The sequence below is a fragment of the Micropterus dolomieu genome, linkage group LG01, assembly GCF_021292245.1.
Source record: "Micropterus dolomieu isolate WLL.071019.BEF.003 ecotype Adirondacks linkage group LG01, ASM2129224v1, whole genome shotgun sequence".
NCBI classification, from domain to species: Eukaryota; Metazoa; Chordata; class Actinopteri; order Centrarchiformes; family Centrarchidae; genus Micropterus; species Micropterus dolomieu.
In genome coordinates this window covers 10,700,401-10,718,949 of record NC_060150.1, presented here as the reverse complement: position 1 = coordinate 10,718,949, position 18,549 = coordinate 10,700,401, and the positions used below count along the sequence as shown (strand labels likewise).

At 42.5% G+C, this 18,549-nt stretch overlaps 1 protein-coding gene across 21 annotated transcripts in view; it reads left to right on the top strand.

The window, feature by feature from the left end:
- mbnl2 (muscleblind-like splicing regulator 2) overlaps positions 1 to 18,549 on the top strand; it is a 67,523-nt gene that overhangs the window by 36,960 nt on the left and 12,014 nt on the right. For 16 of the 21 annotated variants that reach the window (XM_046056543.1, XM_046056535.1, XM_046056685.1 and 13 more), the window contains 4 exons: positions 10,916 to 11,080; positions 11,977 to 12,180; positions 14,395 to 14,655; positions 17,969 to 18,022. In XM_046056543.1, coding sequence (XP_045912499.1) covers positions 10,916 to 11,080; positions 11,977 to 12,180; positions 14,395 to 14,655; positions 17,969 to 18,022 — 684 coding nt within the window. The remainder of the gene's footprint in view (positions 1 to 10,915; positions 11,081 to 11,976; positions 12,181 to 14,394; positions 14,656 to 17,968; positions 18,023 to 18,549) is intronic. The other 5 variants (XM_046056577.1, XM_046056695.1, XM_046056675.1 and 2 more) reach the window with 2 other exon arrangements.

The window sequence follows — 18,549 nt, the reverse complement described above, 5'->3', positions numbered from 1 at the left end:
GAGGCATTATATCCTGAATATGACAAGGTTAAATTCATAAGTGGAATACTAGTGTGCTAGTAAATTCTTACTGGTGTAACTGGCCTCTCCAGTTTCTCTGTAGTTTGAATAAGAATACTATACCTCTCAACTTTATTTTCCATCAGCCAACCAAAGCTTTAATCTCCAAACTGGAGAGTAAGCAGCCATACAACATTTCTGCCCCTATCTGCTGAGTGTGTTAGAAAGAGGCTTTGATGAATAGATCTGCTCTCCCCCCTTCCATCTCATTATCCTCCTTTATCTGTTTTATGGATTTACACAACTCCTCAACACGCTCTGACACGCGGTCGATAGTGTCAGCGGGGAAAGAAGATGTAGGCTTGCCTTTTTTTGTTATTTTCTCGCATTGTTTGTTTAATTTCTCTCATTAGCATTCGTCATGGGTTTGTGTCATTTTTAGAACGCTGCAGAGAAGTGGCGGCTTTGATTGCTAGAGAGTGATTGAAATTGAGGTTATCTGTTAACACATGTAAAATTAGGAAATTTAAATAAGGCCTACTGGCTCTCTGCTGATCCCTCTTGGGGCTGTGGCACAGTTCTTCTCAAAGTAGGCCGTCAACATCATGTAACCTATTTCTCTGAAATCTTTCATTGGCGCGGCCAGTTGAAGTTCCAGTCGGCGATAGGACTGCTGTCATATCAGTGCAAAGCTGACAAGATCTTCTCAGCATAGGCAAATGACAGCTTGTCGAAAGCAGACTAATGCCTCAGTCTTTTAGCTGTGACTCACCTGTCAACAGACTGAGAGGTGGCATTGTCATAGCTGAGCCTTTCTTGAGGGTGTGTATTTGTACAAGTGTGTGTGTGTGGGAGAGTACTTCACTTTGCAGTGTGCTGTACACATGTGATTGAGCGCATGCCAACATGAGTGTTTATGTGTGTACCTGTCAGCTACATGCATGTGTTCCTGCTTGTGTTTATGTGGATGTGTGTGTGTGTGTGTGTGCAGATTAGAGGAGCTCTGGAGGGTGGGTTTCATGTCTCAGCAGGTCACAGATGATCAGATTAACTGAAGCAGGGCTCCAGTCTACAGCTTGGATTAGCAGCGGGGACCTGCCTCACAACGGTGCGACTGCAGCCGCACTTTGACCATCACCTCCCCAAAAAACCCCTGCTACAACAAGGACACCTGCACATCCAGCGTGGGTAGTTAGCATAGGCCTCGCCTGAAAGCTGATAACCTTAATTTGTGGCTGGTACTTTAAAAGTGCCTGTAGCTTTTGTCTACTACATGGCTACATGAAAGCTCCTTTGTTGAAATCCATCAACCGCTGTGACAGATGAACAAAAACTTGTTTCATAACCTACACAAAGTATATATTACTGCCCTTGAAGGAATATTGTCTCTAGCCTGTAGACAATTTAGGTGCCTAGTACAGAAAATCACCTTAGAGCTTAATGAATACTGGCTTTTTAGAGCACTCCCTCAGTTGATTACAGTGGACTTTTTAAATGTTTTTTATTGAGGCTGTAGTAAATAAGATTAAATCTCCACCTTTTATGTGTTCTTCTTCTCTTTCTTTTCTTTTACATGCAATCAGCCTTGAATTCAGTACTAATGCTAACAGTATGGCCCATGTGTAATATGTACAAATAGCACAGTTGTAATTATCACTCTGAATACAGACAGACAGCTTTCACATCTCCTAGAACCGCCTGAGCTACAGTTTGAGCAAACTGATTTCCAGCTGCAGTGCCAGTGCTGCATATAGTGACAACACTAGCATGTGATTTTCAGCTGATGCACAACACTCTGGCAACTACTCCCGAAACGTCACCACAATGACTTGCAAGGGAACTAATGTGAGCCAAAGGAAAGGCTGATGAAATGTTAAAATGGCGGTCAGTTAAAGCATGATAAATGGGACACGTTCAGCTGCTTCAGATGGGCGTGGACACACGATCAGCACAGACAGCCTTTATTACACATCGCAGATAGAGGTGGGAGTGTTTACTTTTAGGGCAAACATTGTTTATCTCACCTTTATACCACTCAGTCTGTGTGTATCTCCTCCTCTCTCTCTCTCCTTGGGTATTCTCAGGCGTGTCAGCAGCACAGTACTACTCCTCCATCTGTGGGATTACAGCTGGTGAAACAAAGGCACTTAATTACTGCTGAGGCAATACAGTCTTATGTGTGTGTGTGTGTGTGTGTGTGTGTGTGTGTGTGTGTGTGTGTGTGTGTGTTAGATGTGAAAGCATGCAGACTACTGTTTCTAAATTACCTGGGCTCTGTCATTTACCAACTGTATTTTCTTGTTTGCGTTCACTCGCATTATCATTAATTGTGCTGTAGGCTAATAGCCAGGCCAAATATACCTGATCACAACATAATCAGAACTGGAAAGGACTTGGGAGCCAGGGCTACCTCTACAGTTTTCTACATTTCAATGACTTGTTCACTGTTTACCATTGATTCACGTTCTCCATTACCAGCCCAAATGTAAGCAAAAAGCCTTCGGCTATCATTTCATAATGGATTTTCTGTGTTTCCTGGTGTCCTGGAGCCTCAGCACTTCAAACTGATCCATTAGTCCAAAACTGATCCATTAGTCCAAACGGCTCCATTAGACCCCAAAAACAAAACAGGATCCTTAAGAGGGAGCATTCTCCGTGTTTGAGGATGAAGGGAGGCCCTGTCCATGTGCATCCAGTGCCTGGCTTCTTTACCGGTTGCTAGGATCACTGGGTCTGCTTTTTTGCAGCCTTGTGAGCACTGTAGTGCCCATCCTGTCGGTGTCTTATAGCCGGGGGCTTTCACAAAGGTGGCTTCCTAGTGAGCAGTTACAAGCTGACCCATAACCAGCTGTTAGTGCCCCTGGAAAGGAGACTCTTTGCTGAGAAAGTAGAGAAAGAAAGATGGTGAGGCATAACTTCCTGGAACCGATCATTCCAGGATCAGCTCCAGTAATTGCTGCAAGCCAAGAAAGGCTGCTATTCCGATATTTATAGACACAAATACGAATATCTCTAAACAAAACACCCAACCAAAGGATAAGCATGAGCCCTGCATATTTCTCAACAATGCAAATGACATGAGATTAATAGCAGGACAAAAACTCCCCACTGTGAGGACAAGGAGTTAAAGGGAGAAAGAAAAGAATGAGATATGAGGGAACATTGAGAGACAAGCAGAAAAGGCGAGCGCCTGTCCACCCCCCCCCCCCGCCTTCGCTGGTCAGTGGGGATACAACAGGTTCTTCGGCTATGCTCTAAGGGGATTACACATATCACAGGCTTCATGTCAGAAAAATTAGTGTCAGTTTCTCACAGCGGTCCTCCTCCTCTCAAGCTGAGAAGGACAATCGGATAAACAGAGAGGAAGAAGACTTTGTTACAGTTTCTCTGTAAGGCACAGCCATCCAAAGAGATTTACTGTACCAGCCAAATCACTATAATCAAGAAGATCTGACCAGCTGTTTATGTGGGTATCTTACTGTAAGTGTGTCCCTTTGGGGAACATAGAGTTTGTTCAGTATCCTGCTTTAACAGCCCATTTTTCTGACCGTAAGGTTGCCTCCCAGGCCTTGATGGTGCATTCAGCCATCACATGTAGCCACTGCCCTGTCTTATGCTGACCCTACATCTTTTAAGCTCCTCCCTGATTGTTTTTTCTGGATTGTAGTCATCCAATACTGCCAGCCTCGCTGCCATTGATCGCGTCACTGAGTGCTGCGCTAGCATCAGAAAGACATCATGGGGGCTTGGATATGTAAAGCCTACCCAGCTTCTCTGTGCTGCTGGTGAAAGGCCGGCTTAACGAAGAAGCGCATGCACTCACAAAGCCCAGATTCCTAAGATTTGGCGCTACATAATTCATTCAATATTGTTTCTCGGTTTGAAGTGTTGATGTGGAAAAGAAAAGCAATAGCTCATTTCTAGTGTATCTATCTTAGATAAGCACCAGGTCAGTAAATCCCTTTTTGAGGGTTATTGGAACCATAGGAATGTAATCTAAAGTCGCCTTTTATGAGGACATTTACAGCTCTTCTGTCGGCTGCAGTCCATAGGCAGCCACTCTCTGTCTCCAGCAGGCCTGAGGATAGAGCGCCTATTGAGGGCAAAATGCAAATGTTACAGTGGTGAACGGAGGGACCCACAACTGAAGCGCTATTCTGCCGAGGGGGTGGAATACTGGCCCTCTGTGTCTGTGCCACCCACAGGCACACAACAGTCTGCACTCTGAACCATTCAGCCGGGCTGATGAAGGAGGTGGGGGGTTGGGGAAAGGGTTTCTGCTGCTGATGAAGATGGCACCGTAAAGCCCAGGCAGGGGATGCTAATGCCAGTTATACATGGACCATTTGGGCTAGTGTTCCCTGTAAATGTGTTATATTATGGGGGGCTGCTTTTGTTTTTCAGACTCTTCCATGAGGGGTTGTAGTTTAATAATGGCTCTTGTTTTAATGTATTGGCTGTCTTGCTGCGATTGCAGTAGAATTTATCATAGGAACTGCAAGAAAAACAAATTTGATTTTACCTTCTGTCAGATTGTTCTTGCTTTAAGGGAAATATCACAGCTGTATCAGCACTTAAAATGTCGTCTGTGGAAAGTGGAAAGACATTCAGACATTACAACAAGGAAGAGGGTCTCAGGCAGTTCAAAATGTCTATGGTCAGAGGATGATGTTTTTTTCTGTCTGCTTAGCTAGGCTTCAGTGTATCTATGGGATATAGTTGGAGTGTTGCAGCAGGATAGTTATGTTGTGTATTGGCGGGAGAAATGTTGTACCCTCCTCAGTACTCTGTCAGTGTTTGTGTTTTCTGTTCTCATACCTCATGTGTTTACCGTGGTAAAAGTTTGCCTTGTTTTTTCTCCCTCTTTGCTGAAGGTATGTCAACTGAACGTTGTGTGCCCGTGTCTGATCTGTGGAATGCTGAGATTCATTAAAGATTAATCTTTATTATTTGTGATTAATTTGTACATTTTTTGGACTACAAATGTCAGAAAACAGAGAAAACTGTCCTTCAGAATGTTTCAATGCCCAAGTTGACGTCTTTAAATTTCTTGTTTTATCTGACCAACACCCCAAAATGCAAAAACTTTCATCTTACTACGATACAAAACAGTGCAGCAAATCTTCACATTAGAGAGACTAGAAACAGTGACTGAATATCATTTTTACTTGATAAATAACTGAAAAGATAGATTGATTATGAAAATTGTCGCCTAGTCAACTAACATTAATGGACCATCCAGCATGTAGCATATGATTTTACCCAAATTGCCCAGTAAGGTTAAATTCATTTGCTACCCGCGAATATCAAGGCCCTAATTACAAGACCTAAAAACAATTGAAGGAGCCTCAGTGTAATCCTAATCTTGATTATGAAATTTTCATCCCCTTACCGCCTGGATCAACCCTAATATGGAAAACATTGTTCCAGACATTACTACTATATAGATACTTGGCAATCAAAAATGTTGTTGGCGACGGCTGTGGGGGATTTGAAGAACGTGCCAGCAGTAACGTCTGGACTGGAGGATCTATTCCAAGTGAAAACAACCAATAATTTATCTTTGATCTCTCCGTCAGTGTTGTTCCTTTTTACTGCGACGCAAAGAGATAATTATCCAATCTCAATCAAAGCAGCTATTAGTGTATCTCAAAGCATGGATCATAGCATTTCATACACACAAGGGCAACGGCGCAGCCTACAATGAGAGGTTGCCATGTGAGCGACCCTGCTGAAAGGTATAATTTCACTGTGTAGCTATGGCTACACACCGGCGACTGGTGCGCGAATCACAGAGGTGCCTTGGTGCTTTCAAAGATCCTTTTCATAGACGCCTGCTCGGAGGCAATGGCCGCGTTGAATGGATCTCTGCTCTGCTCCGAGTGGGTGGCTTAGACACAAGGCACAGTGTGTGTCTTTCTGTGTGGGTGTTTGTGTGTTTGCGCGTGTCTGCCACCCACTCAAAAAGACAAAGGTCTGAAACCAGATGATGGCACAGCATTGTCATCAGCCACGCATGCTGCTTTTTAGCACCGTCATCGTTGTGTCGGTGGACCACCTCGCTGCTTAAACCACAAACCATAAACTCTTCTTTTTTATATGTGATGCAGTGCTGCCTTTAGACAAAGCGTAGCTCATCTTATGTGCTTTGAATCCCCAGGTCTGGCAGACTGCAGCCTGGATGCTTCATGGATGATCATTATTACATACTCCAAATAAACTGTAATGGCTATGTATTGCCATCACTACGCACTTCTTGCAATTGACCCCTTACCGTGCTTTATTAAAGCAAGAATTACTTCTGCCGGAAAGCAGATGTTTTTGATGATTTTCACCCTTACTTGGATCCAATCAGAGAGACGTGACGTGGGTGAAAGCTTTTTAACTGCTGTGCACAGTACCAATAAATTAACACCTCCCTTAGTTTAATGAATGCATCATAATATGTGTGTGTATGCGTGTTTTTTTATCAGCATTGTTCCTTGATGACAGCTGTGAAAGCCTGTATGTCTTTTCCAGGATAGTATTAGCCCAGAATATAGCCTTGGACTACCTGACATCATATCTCACACAGCTGCAATTCTTCTAAATGAACTGATCTCGTCTTTTGTGCGCAACCTAATGTTTTAACAGCCCCCCAAAGGATATCAGCCATTTTGATGTCCTTTAACCATATATAGCAAACCTCTATGCTCTTCACTATTAGGAAGTGAGACTTCCAAGAGTCTGAACTAGTAAACGACACTTTCACATAACACTGTATGTACAGAATGTGACACTTTTACTTGTTAAAAGTAAGGCTATGTTCACACCGAGTCTAAAAATGAAGCCGTGCAAGTGTACCCTCCAGGTGACAAGCACGTTCCTACTCTTAACCTCACAATAATCAAGACTGGGGATAACATGAGATGATAATATACAAAATTCTGTTTCATAGTGTACAAAAGAGCTGTTTAGTTGTTTTAGTGTCCGATCTGGAGTCTTCGGTCTCATCTATCACTTTTTACCGAACTTACTGAAACATGTTTCACATTTTCATCTGTACCTTTAGCAACGATGGAAAGTTACAGCGCTGTTCCTGGGAGTTTGCTTACAACATACCCCAACCAACATAGATCCTTGTGTTGTTATAACGCAGTGCTATTTTCGGCCTAAACACCCGCTAACCTTTAACTCATTAACTCTCTTATTTCCATAGTAACTTACCTCCTCCAACCAACTCTGTTACGAACATATATATGAAAAAGGATGACTGCATTATCAATACTAACTTTAATGTTTGGCAGTTAGATATGATGCTGCAACAAACAAACATGTTTGGCGATAGATAGAGTTATTATTCACTCAGTTCAATTGCTGCACTGAATTCTTCCCTGTGACTGCCCTAGCGTAGGTACTTAATTTATTTGCTTCCTCCACCTCCAAACTAGACAAAAAGGAAGAGCGAGGAAAAATCAAACCTAATTTATGCAAAGACCAAGCACAATGATGTGATAGATCATGAATACATCAGTGAGAAAAAGGCTCTCAAACAAAGTTTGACAGGATGGAAGGAAAAGACTTTACGAGTCCAAGGCCTGCACTTAGTGTGACAGCGCCTGTACATTATGAAAAACTCTCCGAAGCAGCTTCACCACCATTTACCTCATAATTTTAAAAGGGGAATAATGATGAGCAGTTGCGAAAAGCATGTGTCACTCAAAGGCTTTAAAGATCAACTGCATATGCTGCAAAAGGGGAGGTAATGGCTTCACCCACAAGTCCACATCACTGACAAAGTGAGCGGCTTCTGTGCTGGTGTGTGTGTGCATGTGTCGTGTGCACGGTCCTTATTCGTGTCCGTCTGTGATCTCCGTAGGGCGCAATGATGATGCTGTGCTTCCCCACAGACTCAGTTTTGGGACACCGTCCAGAGCTCAGCTTCAGCACCAACTCCCTCCCTCTCTCTCTCTCTCTCTCACACACACACACACAGAGTCACACCCGCCCACACAGCTTCTCCTGCACGCACACATGCACTGTTACACCTGCCTACGCATTCTCTCTCGTGGATGCAGACACACATGCGCACACCTTTTCCCAGTGGCGGTGGCGGTGCATACGGCATCCAATTAGTTTTGGCACCTCTGAGGGGTTTTGGTTGCGGTTGCTAACATTATTCCTCTGGTCTGGACAGGGCTTAACAGAACTGTGTGTGCTGCAGTGTTTTTTTGTCTGTGTGCATGTATGCCGGGGTGTGTGGGCGGTGCTTGTTGTGATCCTGTGATTTAGTATGCATGTGTGTGGGCAGGTGTGATTTTGTGCATGTGAACTGTGAAGGAGTGGTTGGGTATCAGTGGCTCGCTGCAGCTTTTACACAAGGGTGTGGAGGTCAGTCCCGTGACTCTCATCGTCACACTGTCTCTGTGAATGTCGAACCTGTTATCTTACACAAAACACCTTAATTCAAACTCATCTTTGTGTTTATAATAATTTGAAAACAAAAATTACAAGGAAGCTCATAATGTCACCAGACTTAATATCCTTTGCGGCAGCTTCAAATCAGTTGAAGGAAAAGCAATTGTAACAATACCAGTAGTGTGTTTTATGCTGTGTGTCTTTAATATCTGTCAGGAAGAAAAGGGTAGCTAGGTTTTTATTAGGTTTTTCTTTGATGAGACTTGAAGATTATTGGTTATTTACACTGGGAGCCAGGCTTACACCTTGAGCTGTGCTTGATTAAAAGTTCCTCTCTGTGTAACTGCCCAGCTAACGTAGAAAAACAAAGCTCTCAGTGGGGCTATATATCCTTGAACAGGTTGAGTAGCTACTTTAAATCCCTGTAGCATTGTGACACTCTGGGCTTTCAAGCCTTTGTGTTAACAGAAATAATCCATATCATGCTTTTATTCATTTGTATCAAGACCCATGGGATGTGTTCCAGTTATGTGCTTTACTAAGAATAGTGTAAGAATAATGTTTTATTTTATTGATTTTTTTTTCTTTCAGTTGCTGCAATAGTGTATGCTTTCAAAACATATTTACACACAATAAAAATAGATAATAGCATGGATATGATGACTAAGGACCACATAGAGGCACTGTTTCTGCTCCCTAAATTATATATTACAGCATAACTACGCATGGCAAGATTACTTGTATAGCACCTGTCAAACACAGGCAACACAAAGTATTTTATATAAGACAAGATGGTGCATTACAAAAGCATTGAAAAACACAATTGAAAAGGAACATAAAATCAATCAAAATAAAATAAAATGCAAAATACAAAGAGACAAAACATTAAAGACAAGAAGTAGAGTTGGAATACAGACCTCACAGCAGATGTATTAATTTGTCAAAGCAATAAAAGCACAGGTGCAATCAATAACATTAACGATGGCTCTGTTCCTTTAAGTTTCCCAGTCAGACAGCATGCACATTACCGGAACCCTGGAAGTGACACATCTCTAAATTGAATGCATGGCTTATTAATGTTAATTCCACCTGTGCTTTCAGGAACATAGTCACATTTAAGATCATTCGAAGGCAAAGTCGTTTGGAAGCGAGTTTTGTTCTGACTCGATGTGCTACCAGCTGACTGCCTGTCATATCAGGATCTTAATATACAGTATTATTAATATATCCTCTCTCTACTTGAGCCTGGCCCTTGTGGTTCATTCTCAAACCGACGGCCCTGTCTGGTGACTTCATTTTGTTATGTTTGATTCAGGAATTAAATCGGTGTTTGAGCACATCGCTTGAGTAATTACATCTGAGTCATAGCTCATCACTGCGTGGACACTAGGCAAAGCTGTCATATTTTCTTATGAGAGGAAATTAGAGGAATGATTGTACGGCGTCGCTAATCAGGCCACGGTGTTGTGACTCTTCCGTGTCATGGAGTTAAGGGGTGTTTGGACCTGCTCATGCTAGACTGATTCTAATTTAGCTTCACTTCCCTCTGCCCTCCTCCACGTTCACCAAGATTTGCCATGTCATGCCGGCTATGTCCTGTCCTCTCCTTTTTGGTCTTCGTGGCCTTTCCCTGTTATCTCCCCTTTTCCCTCTGTACTAATTCATATCACTCCACTCTGCCCACATCTTTTCCACCACTCTTATCCTCACCTTTACTTTCCTGTCTCCCCCACAGCTCCAGTCTCTTTTCCCACTACTGTATACTAACCTTCACTATGTTGCTCCCTCCTGACCTCTCTCTCCTCTCTTCCACCCACTCTACTCGCAATAAGCACTGCAATGAGGATCCATATTGGATTATTGTGTCTGCCATTAGCCTCTGGGTTGACCGTGTAATTGCCTTCATCCACCAAGGTCTCTGTATGCCTGACCCTACCAACTCTGTATTTGCATTTCTGCAGGGAATACTGGATGACCTGTCCATCAAAAAGCTACAGAGATTTAGTTAAGATGGCTAGATAGGTAGAAAAGTCTAGCCATTGTGTACCATTCCTCATTTCCATGTCCCTACTGGCTGCTTGGTAGTTATTATGTCCTGGGTGCAGGCAGGACCAGGACCTGCAAGAGTTAACAAGCTAGCAAGTCAGAAACCGGCAATCATCTTTCATAGCAATGGTTCTACTCAGAGCTGACAGCTACCTGCTACCCCCACTGGATAAGCATAAACATTCCTCAGTGCGTAGCTCTTTCACACTCACTCTCTATAAATATGTATGCTGCCCTCAAGCGCTCGATGTTTTGGTGTCTTTGTCAAAATCGATGCCCACATGTCGGTCACGTCCTTAGGCAGACATGCAACCTGCTCATCGTCAGGTTTATAATCAAAAGAGCTGCTTTTCAGATCATTCTGTTGATCAGAGACTTGAAGTTTTCCGACAAGACTGTTAATGACCTCGTGTGTGTGTCTCTCTCTCCCTCTCCCCACCTCTCTTCCATCAACTTTGTTTTCCCCTCTCAGGGCCGCTGCACACGAGAGAACTGCAAATACCTCCACCCGCCCGCTCACCTGAAGACCCAGCTGGAGATCAACGGGCGAAATAACCTGATCCAGCAGAAGACAGCAGCCGCCATGTTGGCTCAACAGATGCAGTTCATGATCCCCGGCACCACCATGCAACCTGTGGTCAGTGCTGGCTTCGCTGCTGTGGGAATTAACTGGCAACGCAGTGTGACTCACTATAAAAATAGCAATGAACTCTACACTGCAAAAAAGCAACATTTTGCAATATCACATACGTGTGTGATTTAATTTAGAAAGTTGCAAAATGTTGCCTACATTATTTTGACCTTCATGCCAATATAATTTCCTTTCAGTGTCATTGTCTTGGCACAAACTTTAACTGACAAACGGGGCACGACTCACTGAGAGAATCTGAAAATTCTGTTACAGTACATTGAAACATCCTTCTTTTAGATACTTAATGAAAACCCCATTTGCAGAAGAAATATCTTGAATTTGTTCTCACAGTAGAGATTGAGATGCCCTTGAGCAAAGCGCAAAACTGAAAGTTGCTCTCCAGTCAGTGGTACACTGTGGTTGCACTGGGCAGCTGCCAGGTGTGAACGTGTTGAACTGCATCAATGTAAGGCTGGGTGTAGCTGAAAAAGAACATGCTTGCTCAGTAAAATCTTCCCAGGATAGATAGAGGTTAAAAAAAACTCTTTTCTTATTTCTGCCCTCCCTCTCTCCACTTTTTCTCTGAGACCTATTCCTTTCTTGTCCCGTCTCTCTCTCTCTCACCTCTTGTGTCTCTTGTGTCTCTTTCTTCTAACTTCTCTCCCTCTTTTCCATCTCTATGCCCTCTTTCTGCCTTTCACCCTCCACTTCCACACTACTTCCACCATTTTACGCTATGCCAACTATTTCTTTGTCCCTGTCTACCATTTAAATTAAGAATGTGACAAATAGCTCAAACAAGGAAAGCAAAGCAGACAGAATATCTTTAAAGAGCAGTCACGACAACATAGAGTAGCTGTCCCGTTAAGTATTGGTAAACTGTCTTTTCTCTCCATCTACAGCAGACGTTTCCAGTCAGCCAGGGCCTGGGTTCCAGTGCGGGTTTGAGCTACACACCCTACCTGACTCCCATGTCCCACAGCATGGGCCTGGTGCCCACAGACATCCTGCCCAGCACCCCCTGCATCGTCCCCGGTAGCCCGCCTGTCTCCATGACCGGCAGCTCCTCCTCCAACCAGAAACTGCTGCGTACCGACAAGCTGGAGGTGACCTACCTGATCACAGTCCTCCCTCTCCTTAGACAAGACGTGCATGACAGCTAATCATAGCTAATGTTCTCTTTGAGGTCGTGTAGAAGTATAATTGTGGTAACATCTTACTGTGATTATGGATGTCAAAGAGATACAACAGATCCGTGGTGCTAATTTGTATCATTATTATCTCCAGAGCATTCACAGGACAACCTCTGGGTATTATGGTTTTGATAGTCACAAATAAATGCGTAATATTCTGAAAAGATTTTCTACATACTGTGCAATACAAAAAAGAAAACAATATAACATATGAACTATCTCCTTGGTTACCACAGGAGTTGACACTGTATGGGAATCCTTAGCAGCATTAAAGCACATCTTTAACCTTTGAATTCACTTTTTGAATGCAACTAGTTATTGTATAAATTGCCCTTGACAAGGACCTGAAAAGATGACTCACATCATACTACATGTTGTGTAATAACTGCAGTGATTGTTTATACTGCCACGTACCACCAAAACAACACTGTTAAGATAAGATAGACTGTATTGATTCCACACAATGGAAATTCACCTGTTACAGCAGATCCAGATACAACGCAACAGATAAGAAACCACACATTAAATAAATATATAAGAATTAGAAAGATAAGAATAAGACTGTGTACACATCTACATCTTTTATATACAGATGTGAATGATGCTCTTCACTTGATCTGTCTTTACCTCGGCGATGTCCTTGAGCATAAGTTACGGAACATCTGATTTTATTAAGGCTTGTATCAGAAACATAATTTGAAAAAAAAGAGATAGTGTGAGATTATAGTCATTTAAATTGGAATTTGCTCAACACAAACTGGTACTTGCTAGACAGCCACAGTTAGACTGGGACAATTACAACAACTTCAGCCATCGCCATCTGCCCCCTGGCAAGCAACTCTGAATGAGAATAGCTTTGTGATTGTGAAAGGGGAGGGTTTTTTTCTCTCTCCACTACATTTATAAAGATAAACAGTAATCTCCATAAGACCTGGAGGTGATGCGTAGGTGTGTGCCTGTATGTGTCTCCAGGAGTGCTATCACTTAGCAACTGAATGAAGTTGGCTCTAATGAAACAGTATCCCTCTGAGACACTCCCACACAAAGCCAGCATGTATGTGCACACGTGTGTGTGTGTGAATGTGTGTGTGTGTGTACAGTGTTTGCCTCACTCCCAGAGTGCAAGTAAAAAGCAGATCCCCCTATGATTATGCCCAGGCCTCTGAACAGGTGACTGGTTCAGTGATTTCACAATCATTTTGGTTTTGCACACATCGCAGTTTAGTTACATTTTCACACCAAGTCCATTTATTGTCTGCGTCTGGTGCGAGTCTGGAGCGCAGAATAAAGTTAAACCTTTCGTACGCTCCATCTCCTATGATGTGGATTAGACTAAGAGCAACATAGCCTTTATATGTTAGTATTGTGTTTGTTTTCTGGAAGCAGGAAAACAAATACCTGATACCTGATATATGAATTTTGGAGGTTTTTTCACCTTCTTCTAACACCCTCCACTGTAAACAAAGGTTGAAGCAGAATTATGGACTTACAGTACTTCACATGAGAGTAGCACACACATCAACAGAGACTGATAACATAGCAAACAACTATTTGTGACCAAACACTAAACTTTTTGCTGCTCAGACACCATGTTAGTTATGGACACATCACGTCAACAGCATTTATGTAAATTAATCAACAATACAGAAAATGAGCTGGCCTCTCATTTTTACAAAAGTATTGTAGCCATGACAATCCTCAATTCTGTGTGCAAGACATCCTATATTTGAGTGTTCATTTAAAAAAAACACTCTGGTCCAAAAATATCGCACCTGGTGTACAAAGGCCTTAGTTGGCCTTACCATGCATTATTTGAATATGTATTAAGAAACTTATTTTTGAAACAGTCAGATACTAAAATGTCAAAAACTTAAAAAAAAAATCCAATATCATCAAGATTTTAATGGCTGCCTGAATTGTGCTAGTTGGTTGAGCATACAGTACAGTGAGAGGATGACAAAAAATAAATTCAATTGGATGCTGCCAGTGCAGTGAGTATTATGCAGTTCCTTGTGATTGTAACTTTGCTGACATGTACTAAAAGCTGTGTGTGTGTGTGTGTGTGTGTGTGTGTGTCTGTGTGTGTGTGTGTGTGTGTGTTTGTCCAACCGACTCTCCTGCTCCCAGGTTTGCCGCGAGTTCCAGCGCGGCAACTGCGCTCGCGGTGAGACTGACTGCCGCTTCGCCCACCCGAGCGACAGCCCCATGATCGACACCAGCGACAACACAGTCACCGTCTGCATGGACTACATCAAGAGCCGCTGCTCCCGCGAGAAGTGCAAGTACTTCCACCCCCCGGCCCACCTGCAGGCCAAGATTAAGGCCGCCCAACACCAGGCCAACCAGACAGCTGTGGCAGCGCAAGCCGCCGCCACAGCTGCAGCCATGGTGAGAGCGCAGCACTACAGACTACGTACTGTACCCTGTGTCTGTACAGTGGTAGAGCAGGAAGCACACATACTGTTCTTGTCATAAATCTCACAAAGTTTCTGCTTGTTTAGAATACATATATTGCAAGAGCTTGTAAGGTCTGGATGGGAAAATAATGGCTATTTTATAGTGCTTATATACAGAATACCTTGAACTTTCCAATAAGAGCCTTCGTTACAATATCCAGGGAGGCTTTTACAGAGCATCAAGTTATTATTGGAGGCTTTATGTTTGTTGAAGAGCAAAACAAACCCTCCCTTAATAACAGTCATATTAGCACAGGGATTCTTGTTCAAAGCTGCCGTGCCTAGGTGCAGCAACCTGACTTTATACAAAGCACACATTGTTTCAATTAGACATCAGAGATTGTTGAATGTCCCAGAATACAGACTGTAACTGATCGGACACAGTCCAACACTTTCTATGATACACTTTGTACCAATTAAAGTACACGTAGCCACACATGGGCTCACTGAATATACGTGACATTGTTACAAATCATCTTGGCGTACACATGCTGTTGATGATGACACCCACAGTAACATAAAATGTGGAGCACTGCTTTATTACTGTATTAAACATACTCACCTCTACTGGTTTATTCTAGAGGACTCCAATGTACAATTCACTAACAATAGTCATCCCAAAGTGAGGCCGTTGTATACAATAAACAGGGTTTAGTGAGACCTAAACGCATGAGTATAATGCCGCAAGAACAATCTGTTATTATCTCACTGCAGTCTGCTTTTATTTTCCAATGCCCTTGGTTCATACAGAGACAATGTGCTGGCTCACCCTCCATCCCACCTCCCCCCTGCTCTCAATGATAAGTGCGGCTCTCTGCAGATCAGTGCAAATTGAATCAGGGATGGATGAGGCTGTAGCCTCACAGGTGGGGGTTTACCCTCCTTTGCCTTTAGTTGGAAAAATCCCACAACAGGCTGAGGAAGAGACAGGCAAACAGTAAGATAGACAGAAATGTAAGCAGACAGACAGTTTAGGAGGGTTTGGCAGTGTGTCTCGGCTGTGCCCCACCCTCCCCCAGACTCCAAGTGGCTTCTTTTGAATGGTTCGTTGGCTGCTGCACTCGCACACCTTGTACTGCGCCAGTGTGCTGACTGAATTTCTTCCTCCATGGCATGGGCATGCTTTACGCGTTGCACATACCTCTCTCATTGGCTGGCTCCATCGCTGCTTGCTCTCCCTGTCCTTCCTCCATTAAGTCCACAGTGCGGACGATAAGGCGACCGTGACTTCAGGTTAGTTTGGTTTGTGCACACTGTAGGAGCTGCATGAAAGCAGGAAAAACAAGGAAAAGAGAGCCTGAGACCTATAACCTGATTGACCCGTCAGCACTGTTTTCAGTACATGGAGTACCTTAGCTCAACAACTTCCCCATCAGGTACTGTACACAATACTTTGTCAAACAAAGATTTAGTTTATCTTCCTAGGGCATTTTCCTTACAATCCTATGCCTCTTACTCCTCTTGTGTTCCTCATATGCCCCAGTTTATCAACTTTATGACCCAATTCCCAATTTACCATCAGCTCTTACAAGCGTTAGAGGTGAGCAGAGTTAAACTAAGGACAATGAGTCATTTAGTCAGCACCTTTAATCCAATTTTCTTTTAGCCTTTAGCCTTTAGATGAAGCATTTTTATTGAAGTAGAGACCCATAAAACCTGTATTGCTGCACTGCTGCAAATAGGTAACAACATTATCCATAATTCACTTATTTTAATCTAAAGCAAACAGACCAAAGTGTACTGTAGATAAGGTTACACATTAATGATACAGTTACAGTAAGACGATCCTATTAGCGAGATTATGTTGTTTTACTGTGCCACATTATATGTTGCTTGCCATCCTGTGATCTTCTTCCTCATTGCAAGTCAATTGCGGTCATCTTTTGCTTTTCATGTCACTTTAAATGACCATCTTCCATTTTGCCTAACCACAGCGTTTTAAGTGTGTTAACACTACAGTGCATCAGCAATGCGTTGTTGCTCTTTAATAGGATATACTGTATATCATTTTATGCTAATAGAAAATGCACATACATGAAGCAAGAGGCTTGTGCATGGACCCCTTAAGTGCTGTGCTCATCACATCCATGTCATCTTTTTTTTTTTCCTCTCAGCAGCGACATCGAATGTAAGGACGTTTTTTAAGAAATTAACAAAAGCAATCACTTGAAATAAAACAATTTATCTGACATTAGGTCTCTTGCGGTTTAATTGCTTCTAGATTTTAAGATAGTTATTGTAGCTAGGAGGAACGTAAGAATAAACAGAGCTCCACATTCTGTGATTGAACTCTAGCTTTGCCTCACATTGTGTCACCTCCCCACGTTCATTGATCACACTAACAAGCCACACGCGCTCACGACGCAGATTTAGTTTGAGGATTTGTCACTTATTACAAGCACTAGACCTGAACCGACGGCTTCTGCAAAAAAAAAGAAAAAAGGATGTGGTCGTTAAACTACTTTATGTTAGGATTGTTAGGACTACTTATTGTTGCTGCTGCGTGGGCAACAACACCTCGACACCCTCTCGCTAGTAGTACCTGTAGTTTAAAACCTGCCTACACAAACGTGTCCAGGTCTTGCAGCAGGTTGTGATGGCAGAGTTCGGTATATTGAGGGGGTTTGACCAGGGCTCACTCACATACCAATCTGTTGTGGGTGTTTTAGACAGTTCTCAGGCCCCAAATCCACCGCACATCATCAAATAGAGTACTCCACGAGCACTGTAATTATGTGTGTAGGATTGTAGGTTTTTTTGAAAGCTGTAGAGAACCTGTGTTCATATTTCACTTAAAGTGTCAGCCCACTATCTAATCTGAATCAGTTGTGTTTACTGCATTTTCTTCTTGCGTAGATATAAAAAAAAAAGTGATTAACTTGTTCAGAAATAGTTGACGTTACTACTAAATGCTTTCCCAGTAGTTTTGAAGTACATCGTAGTATCTTGCTTTTTTAACCAAAAGGTTAATGTAGATGCTTTTTTTTGCTTTTGTACTAATTCAAAAAGTAGCAATGTTTCTTTAAAGTAAACAAAACAATTTTTTGTTTATGTGCATGTCTATTGTTTTGTATGTGGTATACTTGCATTCAGATTATTTTTGTTTTTGTTTTTTTCCTTCTCACCTATCCACAAATGCAATGCTGTCCCCCATGACGCACCTCTGCTTGCTGTTACCTGTATGTTAATACGCTTGAATCCCATTGGCCCACTGCCATCATGTGCTCGCTGCCTGCTAATTAAAGACTCAGTCGACTGCCAAAGCAATGAAGCGACCCCTCGAGGCAACTGTAGACCTGGTACTTTGACCTTTCACCTTTTGCTTTGCATGTAGCTTCTTTAATTGTACTGTAGCCACTCACAAAATTTAAGTTGGCTCTTTTGTTTTTGTGAAACCCTGTAAGACACTTTTAAAGTATAAATTTGTATCATTTATGATCAGCAGTGACAATTCTAGATTGTACTGTATGTTTATTAAATGAACAACTACAGTGTAATGTTAAAATCACTCTACTTTCAATTATATGTGTTGTTGATTGCCTTGCTATGGTGTAGTTTCTCATTGTCCTTGTGATAGTTACAGCAAGTTTCCATTTTTGCCTTGTTGTGCTGTGCATAGACAAATTAGATTTTACAAATATCAGTGTTTTAAGTATACAGTTCAAATCTACTGTGCTTCTGTTGTGTGTGTGTGTATCTGTGTGTGTGTGTGTGTGTGTGTGTGTGTGTGTGTATATATATATATATATATATATATGTGTGTGTGTGTGTGTATTGTCCCAGGTCTCTCACACCAAAGGCAGGCATTTTATCCATTGCGCCATCA